Source organism: Saccostrea echinata, unplaced genomic scaffold (genome assembly GCF_033153115.1).
Source record: "Saccostrea echinata isolate AGI-Se365-2 ecotype Australia unplaced genomic scaffold, CSIRO_AGI_Sech_v1 ptg000036l, whole genome shotgun sequence".
In the NCBI taxonomy this organism is placed as follows: Eukaryota; Metazoa; Mollusca; class Bivalvia; order Ostreida; family Ostreidae; genus Saccostrea; species Saccostrea echinata.
Window position 1 is genome coordinate 2278794 of NW_026889785.1, and position 24066 is coordinate 2302859.

General features: G+C 33.4%; 1 protein-coding gene across 1 annotated transcript; it reads right to left on the minus strand.

Annotated features, from left to right (window-relative positions):
- Positions 1-1335: 1335 nt before the first annotated feature.
- LOC133200033 (uncharacterized) lies at positions 1336-23830 on the minus strand. The gene is made up of 7 exons (XM_061335796.1): positions 23751-23830; positions 20537-20793; positions 15964-16430; positions 13069-13332; positions 10726-10843; positions 7977-8129; positions 1336-1691 (listed from the first exon to the last, which is right to left on the minus strand). The coding sequence occupies exons 2-7, from the start codon at positions 20780-20782 to the stop codon at positions 1491-1493; spliced, it is 1449 nt and encodes a 482-aa protein (XP_061191780.1). The 5' UTR covers positions 20783-20793; positions 23751-23830; the 3' UTR covers positions 1336-1490.
- Between the last annotated feature and the right edge of the window lie 236 nt (positions 23831-24066).

The following is a 24066-nucleotide window of genomic DNA, read 5'->3' on the forward strand; positions in this document are numbered from 1 at the left end:
CAACTGGTATGAAACAATGTAACCAAATAAAGACCGAAGGAATGCAATGATAGGTAATATTTGGTTACAAGTTCATTATAACGACCTTAGAATTTACATTATGACTTAAGCAAGTCTAAATGTATGTCACATATGTCACTGTAACCTGCTTTTAGGTCAACACATTCTATACTCCAAGATACATCATCTAACCTGTCTTCATAGTTATGAATAATATTAAAGTTTCATCTTCTATTTATCTGCTCTATGGATATACCAAAAGGACTAGCATTAAAATGTTTAAATATGATGTAACATGAATTGTAGTCCTTAGTGAAAATTAGACCGTAACGTAACACATAAACATTATACCTGACAACTTTTCTGTAAACATTAGCTATAGGTTCATAATCAAAATATACAGAATTAAGTAAACCTGTTGAATTTCATACCTGTCCATTTACTATATAAAATTAAACTACTTCTCATCAAAAAATACACTACTCTGCTAGTAAATTTACTTACAGTCCCATTTCACTTGCCAAAACATAGAAAATTATTGACAAAACATAGCCCTTATTGCAAATCTTTGACAACTTTTAATGACTGCATTCACCAAAAATATGAATTATGATAATGTACGCACTAAGACAATCACTGATTACTGATGATAAAACTGTTTTACTCAAAAGCCTAGACAAGTTGTTTTCATCAAGACAATTACAGATAACCTTAAATAACAAATTATGACAATTACTGATAAAACACTGCATTTGCAAACTATGACAATAAATAAAAATACACTGTGTTAACATAGTAAACATAAAATGAAAGGTGTTACCTGACAAACTTTGACAATTTACTGACAACCTCTCACATATACTGATAATGTATTGTTTATAGACAAATTTTGTCATTAATTCATAATGAACGAATCACTGACAAAACTTTGACAATTACTGATTATGTATACTGAAAGTCTTTGACAATGACTGACTATTTACTGACAAACTCTGACATTAATTCACAATGTACCGTTTACTGACATACTTTGACTATTATTGATTATGTAATGTTTACTGGGACAATTTTTGATAATGTACTATTTACTGACAAATTTTGACAATTTCTGATAATTTAATGTTTACTGACAGACTTTGATAGTTCCTGATAATGTACCATTTCCTGACAAACTTTGATTACTACTATGTAACATTTTCTACTGAAATGATTAATTATAATTTTAACTGTGTATGATGAGAAGCATTTTGAAAGGCTGTTTACAGACAGACAAAACAAACAGATAGATAAAAGAATGACAGACTCCTGACCAAAACATAAGCTTTCTTGTAGTTTAAAAAAATGACAAATCAAAAAAAAAATGTTAAGTTTGTATAATTACCTTTCTTTAAATAAAAGTTCATATTATAACATTATAACATATAATAACTACATACAAATGTATATGATGAAATAGACAATGGATGGACATAAGTTGATATGTTTATACATCAGAAAAACTTATATTTTCCATAATCTTGTACTGATCCTAACCAGAAGAGAAACTCAGCCATTTTTAGTCTGTCCTCAGCTTTAAGAATGTCAAATGACTCGGTGTACATTATCTTCCCTGGATTATCAGATGATCCTATCTCTCCCTTACATATGGATATTGAATGCTCCAGTGTGATTTTGAGGAAAACAAAAATTAACTACAATAGAAAGAAGAGAACTGTAAACAACATGAATATTATAGTTTTTTAACTACAATTAAAAAGTCAATTATTTGCCAAGGGGAAACCCCCAAAAAATGTCTGACCAGACAGTAGGAGATCAAAATGGCACCATTACATAATCAGAATTCTGTGAAAGACTCATTAAATTTTATTCAGTGGTATAGGAGGAGTTATGGACAACAGTTGGATACTCTCAGTAGCAGATATATAGACATAGAAACGGAAGGATGTACACTCCCATCATTATATACTCGTAAAGCCAGAGGAAATAATAAGTGTTAAAGTAACATCAAAAAAATATTGAGATTTGTTCATTTACAAGAAGTACAGAGAAAAGATATATTTTCATGAAAATTAAATGAAAAAAAATCAATAAATTTTGTCAACTCAATCTGTAAAGTTTTACTTGTAAATCCTTTCAGAATTTGAAAGTAAACACGTCTAAAGAGGTAACCTTTAATTTTCAATCCAAGACAGGATGTTACAGAGATTTCAACAACATGGTTTAAAGTCAGTATTTTGTAGACTCTATTGTCGTTATAATGACCTTGTTAGCAAAATATAACCTATCAGTGGGTCATATTTTAGCTGACTTGTTTGATACCAATTGTTAGGCCTTTGTTTTTATACTCAATTTGACTAAGTAATGTTCCTTCTACCTGAAAAAAAATAGGGCTTACATTAGGTGTGACCGGTAAACAGGGGATGCTTACTCCTACTAGAGACCTGATCCCACCTCTGAAATTTCCAGGGGTCCATGTTTATGCCCTCTTCACAGATTTGTTAAAAGATTTTTTAAGATTTATCACATTTTGTTATTTTCACCCTTTTCATTAATCAATTCAGTAGAAAATGTATTATTTAAGATGTGCCTCATTCATTTGAATTTACTCCTGTAGACCCTCTTTAATCTGGAAGTTAAATCTCATAAGCAAATAGTCCAGATAAAAACTAGAGTTATGTCTTAAGGGCATGAATGCCCCATCCATGGTTCAATAGTAATGCAACATGAAAATTTGTATTAGTGTATTGAGTTCGATTAAAATACCTTGAACAGTTTCTTTAAAGCTGAATTTAATACACAATAAATACTATTTACATTTGCAAATGTTTTCCCTTATATAACACTTTTCTAAGCAAGGTGTATTTAATTCTGTGTAAAAGCAGGTTTGTCCTTAAAATTCATTGTTCAGTCATAAATGATTCATGTAATTTCACAGTGACATCATAAGGGGTAGACGAATTCAACACATTTGATTTATACCGTTGAGGTTTGAGAAAATTAAATCATTTTATGGTTTTAAAAGTCAAAGGTCATTGGGACATTCAAGATGAAAAGAAATGGAAAAAGTTGATAAATTCTTGAAAAATAATGTGTCCGCATATAAGCTTACATATAAATATCTGGAATAGTTTCTTTGAGCTTAAAACAAATTTGAGAAAAGTGAGGTCAAGATCAAATGAAAGGTTAAGGTCAAAAAATTCTGGTGATGTTGAATAGTTCTCCCTAATATGTAACAGCATTTGGTGTTTGGTAATAAACGTTAATTTGTAACTTGAAAACAAGTAACAGAAAGGTGATGTCAAGGTAAAAGGCAATGCTAAGGTAAAAATATTGAAGCAAATGAAAAGCTCTAATTTATATGTATAAGCATATGAAGTTTGAAAAAAATGTCCTGAATATATTTCCTTTGAAATTTAGTTTAACACATTAATGAAGTCAAGGTCAAAGGAAAGATCAAGATAAAAAATGTTGATGCATTGAATAGCATTTGCCAATATGTATCAGCATGTAAGGTTTAATAAAATCTTTGAAACTAGGCCCTATGCTAAAAACAAAGAACTACGAACGCTAACTCTTGATTCCCACCTACATTTTACTCCCATCTTATTCAACTTGCATTTTGGCCATTACAACTTACTTGAATACAAAGAATAGTTCATTAGTAAATTGATTTATTAATTAAAACCAAGCATCAAAATGTTAATTGCTTTTTTTACAACTCATTTCATAAGGGGTATGGGGTGGGGGTATGTAAAAAAAATTATACATTGAAATCAGGCTTTAAAACATCACCAAATTTTCAAATATGCATGGAAATGGATAAATGACCCTTAAACCTTTCTGTATGTTAAATTTTTGTAAAAATCAATGTAAAAGATTTTTTTTTTTAATTTGTCATAGCATTTGAAATCAGTTACAGTTTTGCTGTTTTATGCCCCCCCCCCCCCCCCCCCCATGAAACATAAAAAGCTTTGGTGTGAATTTATGAAATAACACTTCATAATACCTGTAAAAAGAAATTTGTTGTTTCACAGGGGAAGGGGGATATGTTTTGAAAATATTTCCTGTTTTTGATTGATTTTTATACTGAAAAACATGTTTTACCAAAATCATGGTTATCTCTCTTTGTTCATCCAAATAGATTAAGTTTATGTTTTGTGAAAATTCACATAAATATCTATATAAATATAAAAAATCATTTAAATGTGAAAAATGATTTGGAAGTAGGCTGCAGAACAATAATATTGTTCACAGTTCTTTGAAGTAAAGGTCAAAAGAAAGGTCAAGATGAATAATGTTGTTGCCATTGAATAGCTCATTAATATGTATTGGCATATAAAATTTGATAAAAATTTCTTGAATACTTTCTTTGAAACTAAGTCTAACACAATTTTGAAGTCAGATTAAAAGAAAAGTCAAGATCAAAAATGTTGATTTCATTGAATAGCTCTCATTAATATGTATCAGCATATTAGGTTTGATCAAGATATCTTAAATTGTTTCTTTGAAACCGAGTTTCATACAAATTTAAGATAAGTGAGGTCAAGGTCAAAAGATGTTGATGCTGTTAAACAGCTACATGTATATGCATATAAAGTTTGACAAAATTATCTTGAGTTTCTTTAAAATTTAAATAATCACTTATTTAAGAAAGTGGGGTCAAGGTCAAAAGAAAGGAAAGGTAGAGGTCAAAAATGTTGATGCAGTTGAATGGCTCTCATGAATATGTATCAGCATATGAAGTTTGAACATAATACTTTTAATAGTTTGTTTGAAAAATTTGCTAAATACAAATTTAAGAAAAGTGAGATCAAGGTCATATGTAAGGTTAAGGTAAATCAAAGGCCTGAAGGCCTGAGAGGTGCATCGCTTTGAAGGTAGAAAACTCAATTTTTTTCTCTCAGAAAAAATTCAACATACATGTTGAAGGAATGAAAAAAAATCAGGAATAAAGAAAAATAATAAAATATCTTTTATTTGATGTTAAAAAAAGTTTTGTGTTGTGGCATTTTTAACCAGTCAGTCGGGAAATGGTAAACAAACATTTCTTTAAAGATAGTCCGATATGTAAATTATAATTCAATGATATTTAAATTAATTTATAATTGATTTCAATTTTATTTTTTTTTTATTTTTTTTTTATTTTTATTCTTTAATTATTATCATAGTAGGAAGATGAAATAATGATGAGAATTTAGAAATAATTGATTATTGAGTAATTCTATATAATTTCATATCTGAAATTTTTAAGTTTCTTTCCTTATGTGCACTTTTTTAAAATATCAATACTTTGTCTTATAATTGTTTTCTCAAGCAAAATGGCATAATACCATGAATACGTAAACCATATTGATACATGAAATATTCAAATAATAATACGGGACAGAAAAAATACAATCGGCGTGGTATACGGTATACTATGAAACCCGTCAATGTCAGCCAATTTCCTCCGATATTTTGATAAAACTGACTATAAAACCTTAGCGGTAAGGATTGAACTCAAAAAGTCTAAGTTTATAAGGTACATGTATTAGTAATCCTATAAATTGAAATCACAGTTTCCAGTTTTTTATCAGTCATTTCATGATATTCAACTGACATTTCACCAAAAACCGATCATTTCACTGTTTCAAGTCACCCTTCCTCATGGATTTTTTTTCCCGAAAGGTGGCGCCTATTGCAAAAATTAATTCAGTTGGACATCTTACTATTCGTTTCACTGAGTGAAAAAATAATAATATTCCTTCTATTTCTATAAAAACAACAATCTCATTCCTATTGTTAGTGATGCTTTATTAAATAAAATTATTGAACATTTTTCTCAGATATTTGTACAAGCAATGTCGCCTTACACCTAATAATTTATAGTACGAGCTGTTGTGATGCAAATAGATCTTACTCCGCGTAGCCTACATGTTTGTTTGTTGTTGTTTTCTCTCTTTCTCAGGTTTGGTTTGTTTATTTCTTTTCTTAATTTAACTTTGTTGCTTTCAAAGTACATGTATAAACAACATATAAATGTGAGATTTTATGTTATTTGATATTTAGAAATAGACAATGAATATCACCAACTTGTCAATATACATTTGCACTATTTTCACTAGCATATTTAGAATCAATATTGTAAAGTCCTTTGTCGCCACAGTAATTGAAAGAAAGAGTGGGGGTTGTCAGCAATGATGCTACTTCGCTGATAGCGATGCGCCTCAAAAAATAATGTTTGATACAAATTTCTTGAACAGTTTCTATGAAATTGAGCTAAACACAAATTTAAGAAAAGGTCAAGGTCAAAGAAAATGTCAATGTTAACTTGATATGGAATATTTTTAAAGCAAGTTCTGCATAATTCCTACAATCATTTCATCTGTTTTAGTAATGTCTGACTGGAACTCCATCAGATTCCAACACTTTTCCTCAACAAATTTTCATCTGATATGTAATGATAAATGTCCAAATTTTTATCAGAATTGTGTAGTTTTCTTCTGCTTCCAGGTCAAAAGTATTAAAAACACGAACTCAATCTCTCTAAATTTAATTTACTTTGGGTTCAAAAAAAATTCTTCATCTGATTTCATGACTGTTCAGTACAAAGGAAAGGTCTGAAATGACATTAGCACCAGTTTCATGCTCACTAGCCCATGAATAAAAGGGGTGTTCGATTAGGCTCTTGTATAGTGTAACTGTTGAATATTTAAATGGGCTAGATTCTATTGTATTGCAGCAAAATTGGATATATGAATGAACTAGATATGTCGTTATCACCACGAATGCCCCTGCAAGCAGGCAGAAATTCAAATGCAATATTTAGTTTTATATTTCAACTTGACCCTATTTATATAATAGTGTTGTGTTTTTTCATGCACTATGCCTAAAAAGTAATCAGGGTTTGACACATGGTGCACGAGGCAAGTGCACTATTTGTCAAACCCTGACTACCATTTAGGCATGGTGCATGCAAAGTACAACACTACTGTTATTATTATGCCGACTGTTGTATAAAAACGACAATATTTTCTCCATTTCCAGTGTTTCATCACCTCTTACAAACATGTTAGTAGACCCTATTATGATGTCACATCCTGCTACATGTACCTCATAATCTTTTTGTTTTTAATTTTGAGTGTTTCATGCAAAAAGGTATAATGTGCAGATAGTTTCAAAAAATTGAAATTAAGGTTATATATATTAAAATACAGTGGTATAGATAACGGCGTCCGTGGCATAATCGGTAGTGCATCGGACTGACAATCTCAGGGTCATGAGTTCAAAACTCGGCGTGGGCGCTGTCGGATTTTCCTTAGAAAATGAAGCTGACTATTTTGGCATAGTATGCTTACGCTATATAAATCCTTTGAACACTGTGCAATAATAGTTGGGTATTGATTATATAGAGACAAACTGACAGGAAACAATAATTTCTGGTAAAATACCTGCATATGCAATTTCAACCTTATACATACATCTCTACAAAAGTTAGAGAGCGGAAACTGAAAATTTCTTATTTTTTCCTAAGTTCAAGAATGATAACTCTGTCAAAAATCATGGGACCATAACCAAATTCAAACTTGACCTACGTATTCCTAAGGCATATCCATATGTCAAATTTGACTTGAATGTGTGCAACTGTTGCAGAGATAATGAACAGAAAGTGAACGATAATGGAATGACAGAATGACCAAACTGGATAACACTATATGCTCCTGCCATTTTATGGCGGGGGCATAATAAATGTTTCTTTGGGGTCCAAAGTGGAGATTTTTTTTAAGTAAGATATATAACTCAATGGTGTTGAATAGTTTACAGAAAACATCCCCTCAGAGGGTCTTCGACCCTCAGAGAGGATTTTTCTTTCTCTCATCTTTTCAACACCATCTCATTATTTATCCATTATATAAATTTTGTAAAAAAATTAAAGTGTCAGAATTAACAAGTTCTACTGTATAATTCATTGTCTGTACTGGGTAAGATGTTCTTACTTTTGTTTCCATACAGAGGATCCCTAGAGAACTGGGATAAAATACTGAACACATGGACTGGCCAAGCAGCTCTGATCCAACCTGTGCCATCACTCTGGTGCCAAGTTGTTCTTCAATATCTACTGCACCTTGATTAACTGGAGCTTCTTTTACCTACAGTTTAGATTTAAAATTTGGATTAAAAGTGCAGGAGAATGCACAAGACATTGCAACATCCTGAACTGAAAACCCTGTTATTTAATTTTTCTGTTGTTTTTTTTTTCACTAGTTTGTCAAATGAACAATTAGTAACATATTATATTTTGTAAAGTAATAAAATACTATACTTTGTTGCAATTAAAATACCACATTTTAATCTCAAGATATTTAAAGTTAAAACAGTCAAAAATCTCATTTTGTTACTTTTTTCCAGAACAGTTTTTTTAAGATTGCTAAGTGCTAATATGGTATAAAGAGTGATAGTAAGAAATGCTACTGAGGGTTTCTAAATGCAAAAGCAATGATGACTGGCATGCAATTTCAAAATTTCCTTCATTTTTTTAAGAGAGATACTAACTGGCTCAATAGATTCATGTGCCAAAATGAGATTTAACTTGCCACATATTGATTTTACTTTTCATGGTCCTGCTGTTCTAAGGAAGAAGATTTTTGTTCGCAGCTAAGTTAAGGATGCCCACGAAATATATGCCTTATATATTCAGAGAAAAGGAACACAATTTTAATTTTTTTCAATTTTTTTCAATGGCATTAGTTTTGATGAATGTGCATTGTGGTGTTTGCACTTGTATATGTCGGGTCTCTGCTGAGTTCGGCCAAAGGCGACATCGCTTACATCAGCTGTTTGTCATGTGACAGGTTTAAAATTAGAACAAATATGTACTGCTACAAAGATCGTAAAAGTTCAACGATATACGGATATCTTTCCACTATAAAATTTATTCAGCTTTGTTTTAGACAAATTTCTTAACATGAAAAGTGCTGGGAGCAACTTCCTCATGCTTGGGAATTGTGTAAAATTTAGCCTTAATTTTTTCTATAAACTCCAGACATAGATGTAATACGCACTGGAATAATGTTACATTACGGAATAAATAAACAAAGCACAACTAGCTCCCAGCACTTTTCAGAATAGAAGGAATAATAGCTACGTGTCTAAAAATTCATAATTTTTAGTGAAGCGGGTATCGTTGAACTTTTGATATTTTCGAGGGGCCAGACCCCACATTCTAACACGTTACTGTACAAATGTGTTCCCTACGGCTATATATAAGGTCTACACATTATCAATTTAGTTTGACAATCAAATGTGGATTGATATATTTTAGAATAACTATTTATTCTGGTCCAATTAAGCTTGTTTCATATTTATTTTTATTTTAACAAGCTATGATAATAGCTTGATCCACGCCTCAAGTACACAGAATCTCAGTAAGCAGTGTTTTCAATAAGAGCCGGCAACCAGCAAAATTAACCGCCTGTATGAAAAATTTTGCCGGCTATTAAATTTCTGTCACTGGGATTTTGCCGGAGTTTGTACATGAAGTCCATAGATTTTTATCACGAATATCTACATGATCTAGAGTAACTTCCCTTGAGTGTGCTCTTTTTCATTGAAGTTTGATTTGATCCAATAAGTACGGTACTACAACTACTGAACAAGGCTACAGCTACAACTTGCAAGAATAAAGTTTAAAGAATAATTTTTTAAAGAATAATTCCAACCTCATTATCATATAAAATTCACAACTCAATGATTGTGATTAATTTTAGCTTTAAAGGATATGATCAAGATTATTGAGAATTTGGGGCTTCATTGACACAAGTGTCAGGTATCTACGGCCGTTCTAAAATGTCAAACAGGAAAATAAATGTTTTTTATTAAATATTCACTGTCACTGCTCAAGCTAGGTCAAGATTAACACAACAGCAACTATTTATATCTAGGCTATATTCTACATACTCAAAGTGCTATTTTGGCAAGATATGTTGCATACCATTTATCTTTATAATATTTATGAGAAAAGAAAGTATTTTAGTGTGTTTTAAAAAGAACTTACAGTATTTATTCATCAAGATTCATTTGAATTGTTTTAACGTGATGTCATAATAGCTTTCCCGAACCTCTGCATAGGATGACATACCTATGGGAGTCCTTAACCTAGCTGCATAATGCATGTCCCCATTTTTTTTCTATGTTAAAAACTTTGACCCCTAATGTACTAAAGTAATATTACTTCTACCTTAAAACCACATGATATGATCTTTTATTAGGGGAGCTTTTGTCCTTCTGGATAAGTGAAAATTTCTTACACAATTTCTTAAACGAGGTAAGTTATTGACAAACAAGTTGATGAAACAAGAATATCAGCAGTATCGTTTAAAGTCATCATTTCATAAGTTCTATGGTCAATACAATGACCTTGTCAGCAAATACAATCTATCATTAAGTCAAATGCTGACTGACTTTTTTCATACTAATTGTTATGCCATTATTTACACACTGGTCAACAGATTTTTCCATCATTTCCCGATCACGACAAGGAGCACACAGCGGTTGTGACCGGTCGGCAGGGGATGCTCACTCCTCCATGGCACCTGATCCCACCTCTGATGTTTTAGAGGTCCGTGTTTGCTCTTCTCCTATTTTTTAATGTTTAATGGACTTTTGAGCTCGAATACTGTTGGTTATCTCCACATATTTCATTGCCTTTAAAAGACAAAGAGAGTTCCGTTTTTGGACTAAAATTACCTCCAAAAGAAAAAAGAGTTCTTCCTCTGTCTTCCTCTCAGAAAAGAAATGATAAACCAAATCAGGGTTGTTCCTTTCCACTCGATTATTACAGGTGAAGGATCTGCATGGTATTTCACTGAAACACAAAAATGTTTTCTATAAACACAACTTAAATGTTTAAATTTAATTAATTTTCATAGAATTCAATGTACTATAGATTTTAAAACAGTGATGGTTGTTATGTTTTCACTCATTTTGTGATGCCACCACTTAGCTGTTTGAGGGCCACAAATTTAGATCTGTACTCAGTACTTACAGCCTCTGAGCAGTGAGGGATCTTTTTCATGCAAGCACTTTGATATGGGTCCTAACTTTATATGGTCTCATGTAAAGGACTGGTCTCCATGCAGGGTTTGACATTAACTTTTACGAGTACTAGACCAGTCGGGCAACTTCCCAAAATTTTTACTAGCCCTGACTATAAAATCACTAGCCCTGACCAAACCTGCATATTTTATTTCTTACTTAAAATCACTAATTTTAATGAGGTAAATAATTTTGAAATCGTTTCTCTTGCGCATTAAGATTTTTACCGACTAGCCAATTGAGTCGGGCTATTCAAATCATGTGAATATAATTGTAATATTTATCTTAAATTTAAAGATCATTCATCGAACTTTAATAAATTTTTTTATCCTAAATATTAATAAATTAATTGCAGATTATATTTTTTCAGTAACTATTTATACCATATTGATACTGAACGACGCTAGTTTCTACCGCAACTTCTCTATTACAGCTGTGGCTAAAAATAGCAACTGTGTCAAATGGGGATTCTTGGCTGTGTTTATTATCGAACAATTTTAAGAAAAATTCTTTAAAAGTTTTTGGAATATTAATTTGAAAGACTGAAATGGGTTTTAACAGTTATTTTATCAACATGACCAATCGGTCTAGTTCACGTACATTTTACATGACCAGACCACTCATTTACTAGACTGGGTCGGTCGGACATGCCTTAGTGTCAAACCCTGCCATGTAACGCAGTGGGATTCCAACCTGCAGGATCAACTCCAGAGCAAACGCTCTAACCACTGCACCATGCAGGTGACTGGAAACATCTGAAATATTACTCCTCTGGATTTGTAAAATTAGTGGGCCACAATGTTCACCTGCATAACTTTGGCCCTGCAGTTCTTCACCAGATTTTCCCCCTTGTAATGCTTACTGTGGCCCTACCTACTCCAGTGGTCATGATTTGAACAATTTAGAATATACACTACCCACTGATGCTTCATATAAGTTTCAGATTTTCTGGCCCAGTGGTTTTTGATAAGATTTTTTAATGATCTCACCCTATTTTTGACTTTTCTTGATTATCTCCCCTTGTAAGGGGGGAAGGTCCTTCATTTAACAATTTAAACTCCCCATCACCCAAGGATGCTTTGTCCCAACTTTGGTTTAAATTGGCCCAGTGGTTTTGAGAACAAGTTGAAAATGTGAAAAGTTTACAGATGGATGGACAGATGATGGACAACCAGTGATCAGAAAAGCTCTCTTGAGCTTTAAGCTCTGGTGAGCTAAAAATCATAGAAATTAATTTTAATGCAAACCATTACACTGTACTTTTTCAGAACAGCATCTTGTTCCTCTGGAGATTTCTTTTTTACAAATTTTAAACAGTGCAAGTCTAGAACACACGTATATCCAATGGTTAAACTCAGTGTGCATCCTGATTAAATTATGCTTAAATTTTGCTCACAATGCACAGTTTCAATAAATGTGCATCAAATGGACACAATGACATCAAAAAGACATATATTATTTTAATTGGGGGGGGGGGGGTAAAAAACTGACTCATAAAATAGTTTATTGTAATCTTAGGAAGATTTGTACAATTTTATACTGGCATTCCTACAAATACCACAAACAAAATAAAGTTGGTCAATGTAATGGTTTAGGCCCTGGATATCAGTCTGGGTTGCTCAGTTTGTAGAGCACCAGACTAGTATTTACTGTAATGCAGAGGGGTGGGTGGGGGTTTGGGCAGGTTTAATTCCTGATCCAGCTATACCACTGTATACATTTTCTCCTTTCCTGCTAAATAACTTAGTACCATTGGCACCCCTTCCCTGTTACCAATTTAAGACATCCATTTGGGAACTGATCTACTTGAAGGTTTTTAACTTTATCTAGAGAATAAATGTCACAGCATCCAAAACAGAAGTTCTGAATTTATTTCTGCCATGTTCATAACTATGGATTTTAGAGACATTGAAAGCTACCAATTATATTCCTTTTTCTGATCTGGAAGGTCACACTGTGCTTTGTGCCAATGTGATACACATTAAATATACTAACCCTTTTTTCAAAAAGAACATCCCTCCAAATACTTCAAAATAATTCTGGAAAAAATTTTCAGGATATTTAACACACACTGTATCACCATGATGACCCTGTGACCTTGTGTGTCCTCTCCTCCTTTTCCCCCTGACCTTGAACTCTGTCTCGGTAAACAGTGTCTTTTTGATCAGTTGAGATGTCTCAACTGTAAACTCCCTCACAGCAAACACCATTCCATTCAGCTGACACTGTGTATATGTCTTCACAGATGAATCCAATCCTCTGAAATATATACAGAATTTTTTATATTCTTGTCACTTAAAACTATTTCATACAATGGTAGCTTACGTGTCAAAGTTCTACCAATGAACTGTGCATTATGACAGATAACTTCATGCCTTACAAACTGAACTGAAACAATCCAAAACCTGTCTTTATTCTGTATTAGGCCAATAATAAAACATAGGTAATCAAAGATTACGAAGCTCACCTCAACGAATGTTATGTATAAGTAAGGCAAATTTCACATAATATTTTTTTTTTCCTAAATAGGGTACATCCCGAGATCAATACATGGATACATGCAAGTTTGGTTTAAGTAGGACTTATAGTTACTTGGAAATAGACCCGCTCAATAAACTTTTAACCTCTTTAGTAATCAAGAAAATTGTCGTCAGTTCCAACATCCAAAGCAAGTCTGGAAGTTTTCATCCTTAGATGCACCATCTATGCAAGTTTAATCATAACAGGCCACAATATTATAAAGCTTCCCCAAAAAAAATTACTCTGGTCACTCGTCTAGAAAATGTAGATCAGATTCAGAATCCAAAGCAAGTCAGGAAGTGTCCATCCCTAGAAACACCATCCATGCTAATTTGGTTAAAAAATGGCTAAAATTCACTCATGTGAAAAATCTAGGTCAGATCCAGCATCCGAAGCAAGTGTGGAAGTGTCCATCCCTAGATGCATCATAAATGCAAGTTTGGTCCAGCTAGGGCTTATAGTTACTTGGGAATAGACCTGCTCCAAAACCTTTAACCTGGTCATTCATCTGGAAAATCTAGGTCAGATCCAGCATCTGAAGCAAGTGTGGTATGTCCATCCCTAGATGCATTATACATGCAAGTTTGGTCCAGGTAAGGCTTATAGTTACTTGGGAATGGGACCTGCTCCAAAAACTTTAATTCCTGGTCATTCATCTGGAAAATCTAGGTCAGATCCAGCATCCGAAGCAAATGTGGTAGTGTCCATCCCTAGATGCATCATACATGCAAGTTTGGTCCAGGTAGGGCTTATAGTTACTTGGGAATGGGACCTGCTCCAAAAACTTTAACCTGGTCATTCATCTGGAAAATCTAGGTCAGATCCAGCATCTGAAGCATCTATGATAGTGTCCATCCCTAGATGCATTATACATGCAAGTTTGGTCCAGGTAGGGCTTATAGTTACTTGGGAATGGGACTTGCTCCTAAAACTTTAACCGGGACGCCGACACCAACGCCGACGCCGGGGGTATAGCATAAGCTCATCTCGACTTCGTCAAGGTGAGCTAAAAATGATTTGTATGATGTACTTCAACAGACCCATCAAAATCATCCCTGCAAAATCTTTTTTTTCAGCACTTTGAATTTTTTCTTTAGTTTTGATAGAAATAGAGATTGTTTCATTTTAAAACTAAAGTACTAATATATAATTTTTCTAGGATGCTTTTTTGATTGAAAGTTTTTACAGAAATAAATAAATATTAAATCTGTCTAGCTATCCAGTGTGTAATGAAAAAAATCAATAAATTACTGACTCTCTGATTTTTATGACAATTTTCAATTTGTTCAATACTGTAAAGTAAAAAAAATTCAAAAAAAAAAACCTACCTACCTACCCACTTTCAAAACTGTGGGTCGGAGTACATCAAACAAAATATTTTTAACGATGGCCTTGTCTAAGTGCCAAGTTCATTGGTATTATAATATTATAGCGTTATTGAACTTATATTGATGAACATTGGCACATGTTGGCCATATAAATGCACAAGCTTGCAAGTCAACAGGTGTCTATATTTACAAATATAACAGGATTGTCCCCAAGAATTAAGGGGGATGAGGGATAGGAGTGAAATATTGCAATTTGGTAACAAAAAAATATTGTATTGCAATATGTTTTGCCAGAACCGGTATATCAGTAAAATGCTTAGGCTTGGATTTTCTAATTAAAGTAAAATATGAAATTGAAGATGCCAGAAAAAATGCTTTCAATCATGCCGAACAATAAGGTTGCAGCTGCAAAACTGAAGTGAAATCAGCAAGAACTTTTTTGCTACAACGTATTTATAACAAACGTAGTTTTATTCACACTGATTATAAATAAAGGTTAATAAAATAAGAAAAGAGCATTTTAACTGTAATTATCAAAAATATTGCAATACATATCACAATACAGTTTAAAATATATATTGCAATACAAAATTCCCAGCCGATACCCAGCCCTATAAAATATCTACTGATTAATCACATGTAGACAAAACATTGTTTTTTAAATCTTCAATTCTGTTTTTAGAGCCATTCCATAATTTTAAGATCTTTCAGGATTGGTTCCGATATTATACAAGCAACTGTGCTACCGAGATGAGTCTCGGAGATTAAATAAATGAAATGTAGCAGCGTTGTGTTGATTCTGATATTTGGATGTTAATTGTTATTGATTTATTTTATTATACTGTACAAGTTTTGCTGGCTCAGCCTGAAACTTGGTACTTTCCCATTTGGGTAAGTTTATCATGAAAACTATCTTTCCCGAGATGACATTTCACTTGCCCCAGGCAACCAGAAAGCGAAATTCTAGACCCCTGTTGATGCAGGTAAATTAATTTTTTTTCTTCACCAAATTTCATTTTAACACAGGTAACTTATAACTTACTGTCTATTAGACTGCATATTTTCAGAATTTCTCCACATCTTTTTCACAATTTCCTCCATCTCCCGGTGGACCTTCTTTGACTCGTCTTCTCTATAATCCACTGAAGTATATGCAAGGTCTTTAATCTTTCTTAAATCATAAGAAAATGTCAAACTCTCTTCTAGGTGTCTCTTTAAACTTCTGGTTACTTCACTGCAATCAGGACAGAAACCTTTCCGATTCAAGAAAGCGTCCTTGACTTCCTGGATAAAGTTTTCCAAGGATTCTGGTTTCTCCGCGTAACAGATGTTCAAGTCCAGTAGGTCCTTATATTTCCAATTACCTACAGAATCATTCACACCTTCCTCACCTGAGCAGCTTGAGTCCGCTTCTTCTTCAGACTCGTTCCCCGTCGTATAATCCGAGGAAGTCGATGGTAGGTGTGTCTTTCTTATCTTACTGGAACTCGGTGTTTCACTCTTTGAGTCCTTTGAGAAACAAAGAAAATACATATAGTAAAGCTGTTGAGTCTCCACCCTTGCTGTACACTTTAATACACAATTAATACATATAGTAAAGCTGTTGAGTCTCCACCCTTGCTGTACACTTACACAATTAATACATTACATATGATTTTACCTTATAAAGTGTGATAAAAGCTTCCCCTAATGTAGAGCTACCCTGATACTCAAGGCAAACAAAGATTATCTGACAGAGGATGCTTGGATATTAATTTGAATAATCAAGGCAACAAGAGGCCCATGGGCCACATCGCTCACCTTTGGCCATGGTGTTCTTTCCCTCCTTGTAATACCCATTGTGTCATGATTTGAACAAATTAGAATCTACACTACCCAGGATGCTTCCACATAAGTTTCAGTTTTTCTGGCCCAGTGGTTCTTGAGAAGAATATTTTTAAAGATTTTTTCCTATATATTTCAATGTTAAACTTGGCTTCCCTATTGTGGCCCCGCCCTACCCCCGGCTGTCATGATTTGAACAATTTAGAATCTACACTACCCCACGATGCTTCCACATAAGTTTCAGTTTTTCTGTCCCAGTGGTTCTTGAGAAGAAGATTTTTAAAGATTTTTCCTATATATTTCAATGTAACACTTGGATTCCCTATTGTGGCCCCGCCCTACCCCCGGGGGTCATGATTTTAACAATTTAGAATCAACAATATCCCAGGATGCTTCCATATAAGTTTCAGCTTTTTTGGCCCAGTGGTTCTTGGGTAGATTTTTAAAGATTTTTCTTATATATTTCAATGTAAAACTTGGATTCCCTATTGTGGCCCGCCCTATCCCCAGGGGTCATGATTTGAAGAATTTAGAATCTTTACTACCCCAGGATGCTTCCACATAAGTTTCAGCTTTTCTGGCCCGGTGGTTCTTGAGAAGAAGATTTTTAAAGATTTTTAAAGATTTTTCCTATATATTTCAATGTAAAACTTGGATTCCCTATTGTGGCCCCGCCCAATCCCCAGGGGTCATGATTTTAACAATTTAGAATCTACAATATCCAAGACTGCTTCCACATAAGTTTCAGCTTTTTTGGCCAAGTGGTTCTTGAGAAGAAGATTTTTTTAATGACTCCACCCTTCTTTTGTCTTTTCTTGATTATCTCGCCTTGTAAGGGGACTTTGCCCTTTATTTTAACAATTCAAACTTCCCTTCACCAAAGGATTCTTTGTACGAAGTTTGGTTAAAATTGGTCCAGTGGTGCTTGAGAAGAAGTTGAAAATGTGAAAAGTTTACAGACGGATGGACAAATGGACGGACGACGGAGAAAGGGTGATCAGAAAATCTCACTTGAGCCTGCAGCTCAGGTGAGCTAAAAAATGTTACTTTGCTTGCTCTCTTCCTACTCATTGTGAAGAAATAGGTTAGGTAGAAAGGTATTAAGAGTGCAATGATAAATCGTTTGACGGTATATCGCGGTATAATTTTCCATAGATAAATAGAGGATATTTAATGTTTTGTAGATGAATATGGAATTTATTTCACGAGTGGGACATGATTTTTTTATATTTTCATGAGAGCGAAGCTTTTAATTTTCTGTTTATTACATTTTCTTCGATTTTCCCTTTTCCTCTGTCCTTTAGTAACACAGTGTCATAGGCTGTGACGTCATAGTTGAGTGGTTGAGATGTCATAACTAAGCGATTGCGAGATTGAAAAACTTTGTAAACATGGATTTTTAACAACATATTTGGAAAAAAACTTTGGCAGAATAACTATTAGTCTCTGCCAGGATGGCTCATTAACTCTATCTTATAACAGACCAGGGATTTATTTAAAAACACTCTTCATGAAGGGAACAAAAAATCGTAAGTTTTGTTGCACTTCTGATATTCTCACACTGTGAGAATACCATGCTTTCACACTGTGTCAGAATATCACTTTTATTCAGTAAATAAATTACAGTATTTCAGTGTTGAAAATGTAATAAACTGATGTCGCGGTTCGGTTCATTCAGTCCAGAGATATCAAAATCGTCCATTTTGTTCCCAAGTTTACTATTTCAAAATGCTTCCACGCAAAACATGAGGTCGACGATAACGCATTAATGGCAGTTAAATTCATCTCCAGCATCTTACAAACTTCAGATTTAACACAGTGAAGGACTTTATCGCATTCCTTATGTGATTAAAAGTTATAGATGTTAAGACAAATGATAAACCCTTTAGATCTAAACATGTTCTATGGTAATACACGATATCTCATGTATTTCGATGAAAATTCACTGTCTTGTTGACTAAAACGTGTTAACACAAGAAATATGAAAAATGGTTTTCTATGTAAATAAAAAGAATAAAAGATTGAATGTCTTCATTTTTCATTCCAATTTAAAAGGAAAAGGTCCCCGTAGTTCCCTGTAAATGTTCGTCATTGGTGTATAATATTGTCACAACTCAAAGATCTAACTATCAATCCAATTCAAGTTAACAAATTGATATTTTAATTATTATCAAAAAATATGAACATTTGATATAACCCTGTCAAGTTTTAAAAAAATATGACGACAAACTTGAAAGACTTCTTAACCATGTCATGTATCATGATACGTATTGTATCGTGAACTGAATACTGTGATACATATTGTATCATGAGGTTGGTGTATAAATTAGTATTTTCACATTTGTTTAAAAGTAACTAGTTCATTTTTTTATAGATCAAATAAATTACAAAATGCATTTGTCATATTGCTCACTTTTTGCTTTCCAATGGTTTTCTTTGGGGGTTCTCTTGATGAAAGATTTTGTACATGCAAGTTAACTTGGGGGATAGATTTCACATTGTCACCTCGATTCAGTACTTTCAGTACTTTGATTTAAAGATGGGCTGGCCCTGTTGTTTTTTAAAAATGTTCTCCTATATATTGCAATGCAATAATGTGTCCCGCTCTACACTACCTCAGGAGACAAGAGGAGAACATAACTTCATTCTGTACTGTCTGAAGATGCTTGAATATTTTTTTCACATCTTTTCCTATAATCCAAAGTAAATCTCTGATCCCCTATGGTGGCCCCGCTCTTCTCCCCTGGCCCTGTTTTGATCAAACTTGAATCTACACTGATTGAGGATGTCTGAATACATATAAGTGACTAATAACGATTCTTATGTTTTAAAGCTTTTCCCTAATACACGTATACAGTGAAACTTGTCTAATCAGGATGTTGTGTATTCCAAAATACAATGTAAACTTTAATTACTTTTCAGTAAATTTAATTGTTTCAAATTTTGCCTTATCTGGAATGTTGTCTAATCCAGCCAATTTCTACAAATTCAGTGGTGCTGGATTACACAACTTTTACTGTATATATCCGTGTGAAACTTTGATCCCCTATTGTGGCCCCCTCCCTAACTACCAAGTTTAGATGAGAGTGGCAAAGTGGCTCTGGAAAGGAAGTCAAAAAAGGAAACATTTAAAGGACAGACAGATAAACAATGGACAAACTTCTATCAGTAAAGATCACTTGAGCCTTTGGCTAAGGTGAGGTCAAAAAGTTGACAGACAGACAGAAAGACAGTAGACAAAGTTCACTAATTAACATGGTAAAAGCCTTTCACAAATTGACTTAGGTGAGCGTAAAGAGATTCAATCAACCTTTTGCTTAATGTGAGCTTTAGAGTAAGAAATAGGTCAGTGTTCTTAAAAAAATATATTTAAACAAATTGCAAAGTTCATATTAAGGAAGCTCTAAACACTAACAAAAAGTGCTTTCTGGACTTGGAGAAAAATATATCATATACAGGTTTGCATACTGAGACTATTTAATTCATTTTCAACATAGGGTACCTGCCTTATTTCTGCAAGAAAAATGTTCAAAGGCGATGGACTATGCGTGAACAGAAATCACTGTTTTTTACCAACATTGAAAAAAATTAATGGAAATAATGAATTTAATTACTTATTCTTGGTCTAATATAATGCTACGAATATTTTAATCTATTAAAAATTGGGTAATTAATTATAAATAACCATTTTTTCTATCTTACTTCTAAGCGCAGATCACTCTAACTGTATAAAAATACCATACAATTAGAACTCTTCAGTGTGCAGTGTTTAGAGCTTCCTGAATTCTCACCAAGCTGAGATTTTCATCATCTTGAAGATCACTCGATTTCCGTTTTCGACTTCTTTCTGTAGAGAGCTCACATAGATTTTCGTTTTCCTCAACATCACTTTCTTCACTGTTTTGACTTTTCTCTGTCAAGGGATTTCCGTCATCATTACTTTTCTCTGTCGAGGGATCTGGCAAATTTTTATCTCCATCATCATCACTTGCTTTCATTTTTCCAGTTTTCTTGGACAGAGGCTCAGCTAGAGACATTTTTATTTAATCTATTAAATCAAATAAGAAATCCGTGAACTGAGGCCTTTCAAATTTATGTGTAAATGTACCCCTATTATGCTACACCCCCCCCCCCCCCAACTTCTGAAACATGTAAAAAGACATCACTTGCTTAAGGTGAAGTGCCATAAATTTTATCCTTTGCATGGCACCTGACATGGAACTACATTTTTAAGATCATATCCTCTGCCTGGTGACTTTCACTTCTAATGCTAGCAGGCTTAGGAAAGGAAGAGGCACTTCATATTAGGGTGTAGACTAGGGCTGTCACGGTTCCAAAATTTTTCAGGTCGGGTCGGTTCTGTTTCAGTTTGGTTTCGGGTTTTTCGGGTCAGTTATTTACATCTATTTTAAACCTTAATTTCATGAATTTATCTTGAAAAATCTTTATTTGTTACATTAAATTTACATTGAAAACAAGTCTTAACCATGCGAACGTCTATACATCAGTGACTTGGCCTACTATTAGCCACAACCTGACCATTCCTGCTCGTTTTGATAATTATCTAATACTTCCGTGACAAGTGTTTTGTCATGGAATGAAGTAGATTTCAGTTGTGATGTTTATTTATCACTGTTATCGTCATCATTCCTTTGATTTCGACGCCATTTTTTGTATTGAACAGACTCTAATATATAAACCAGACCCGAACCGAAATCCGGAAAAATGGAACCGAACCGAACAACTTGGACCGCGGTTCTCGGTTATTTCGGGTACTCGTGACAGCCCTAGTGTAGACAATATACCGATATAGACTGTATCGATAATATCAATTCTGTGTGAAGATGATACAAATATTGACAGGTATGTAAAAATACTGAAATAACCGCAAAAAAATATTTCTTTTTTTTCTTTGTTTACTTAACATTTGTGGTTTAATATACCAGATAAGTGTGCTAAATATAAATATTCAAATGAAATTCATAATAATTAACACCACTTGAGTGGAATTATTTTGTTTTATGACAGATATGTGTTTTCCATTTATTTCAAAGGGCTAGAGATCAACTGAAACAGGCTTGGGGTTGAGGTTTATGAGAAAAATCTTTGTGGACTTTTGCAAGAATTATTTTTTAATTTTTGATTTCTAATCAGCATTTTTATCCATTGAAGTAGTTAATTTGGCCGGAAGCTGGTTCTTAGGAGAAACATTGATATACATTGTTTACGAATAAATTATTCTTATTTGTGAAGAAATTTTTTTTTCATTTCGCTACAAAAAGATTTTTTAATTAACCAATTCAAAATATTGTGATACATATCCTATCGTGGCTTCAATATCATGATATGTATTGATATAGAAAAAGCTGTATCGTCCCACCCTACTACATATGTCTATGTCACACCTCTGAGGTGGTACCAGTGTAGGATCAAACCTTTACAAACAGGAGGTGCCCTACAGCTAGGTTACCAGGACCAGTATACAATTAAGGCCTAAGCCTTTCTTATCTATTTCATTTGAAAATAATCAGTTGAATTATTTCTGACATTTTCGACATTAGGCTATCAGACTTGTCGAAATCCGTCAGTCCTGTTGGCAAGGCCGGTAAAAATTTGTCTGGACCAACAACTTTTAAGAAATCGTCGGTCCAGATGACCGTTTAAAAAATCAAGCGTGATGCAAATTTAATAAAGGTCGGGGTCAGGATGCGCAGCTGAAGGTCACAAACACAGGAAAAATGGCCACGTACATGTACGCAGCGTGTTGACGATAGCCTATTAAATTTGTTATAGCAATGTCATAAAACATGTCATTTACGTCTTTTATTAAAGACTTTCTATCCCAAGGAAGGAAACTTGTAAGATTGAAAGCTGTTGAAAATAATCCAGGGCATTTTGGTTCTATTATTCATATGACTTTCACAGCGTCAAAATAAGGTACATGTATCTGGTCTGACAAAACTTTGACTGGTCCGACAGAACATTTGACTTTGTCAGACCAAATGTCTGACAATGATTTAAAAATTTCGACAAGTCTGGGCTATTATAAAAAAATTCCTAGATTCTCATCTAATTTTTCTGAAAAATCAAGGTCTGCAGGCGGACGGATTTATATTCTCTCTGTGTTTATAAAAACAAGACATTAATAACATGCATACAAGTGTTGGCTGTTGAATCATGCAAAACTGCCTATATTTAAAAAACCTGAAGTTACTTATAAATATACACATCACATCAGCCTATATTTGTTTACGTTTACAAACCCGTTATAAATATACTTATCACATCGGCCTATATTTGTTTACGTTTACAAACCCGTTATAAATATACACATCACATCGGCCTATATTTGTTTACGTTTACAAACCCGTTATAAATATACACATCACATCAGCCTATATTTGTTTACGTTTACAAACCTGTTATAAATATACACATCACATCAGCCTATATTTGTTTACATTTACAAACATAGTTTTTTGTTACAATACACAGGACTTTTTACAGTTAAAAAAAACATTAAACCTAGGTTTAAGTTCATTATTCTAAAAGGTGTTTTTTTTTAAGAAAAAATAGTTTTGATTAGAAAAATAATACATCTAGATCTATATTAATTCTTGCACATGTATTTTCATTTATAATGAAATATGCGACAAACAAATCACAGAGAAGAACAAATGAAATGTTTTAAAATAGTATGATCTTGTTTACAATGAATAGAGTTACCGTTCTTGACTATTGTCGTCTGTTCATCGCAGGAAAGAACTATTTATACTGTAGGTCAGTTTAGATCAGAGAGAATCTTTTTTATAAGTCCTCTGCATTGGGACTCCCCCACCCGGGAATCGTGTTGGACTTACTTGGTCAACAATCAGCGCTGCATCGTGGGGATACATTGTACAGTGTCGTAAGTCCGAAATCCACAAAAAACTTGTAACGAGAATTGACGATACCATGTAAGACAAAAATCCAAACAAATTATTCTTAACAAATAACTCCTCTTACCTTTGCAGTACAAATCATGATGTGTGCAGCTCAAATGATTGACATCCCTATCACGATATATTGTGTACGGCATCGGGGGTGCTAGCACCAGTTTTTCCCGCAATCTAGAGGGTGACAGGTGGTTACGTCCCCATACCATGTTCGACCCGAGATGTTACGACTCAAGCGTTTTGCAAGCATTGGTGTTTGAGATACAGTCTATTGAATGAATAAATAAATAAATACAATAAAGATCACTTTATTCGTAGTATAGACACGCAGATCGTATTTTCCATTAAACAAAAAAATGCGTATTTTTACCATGGTAAATATTTAC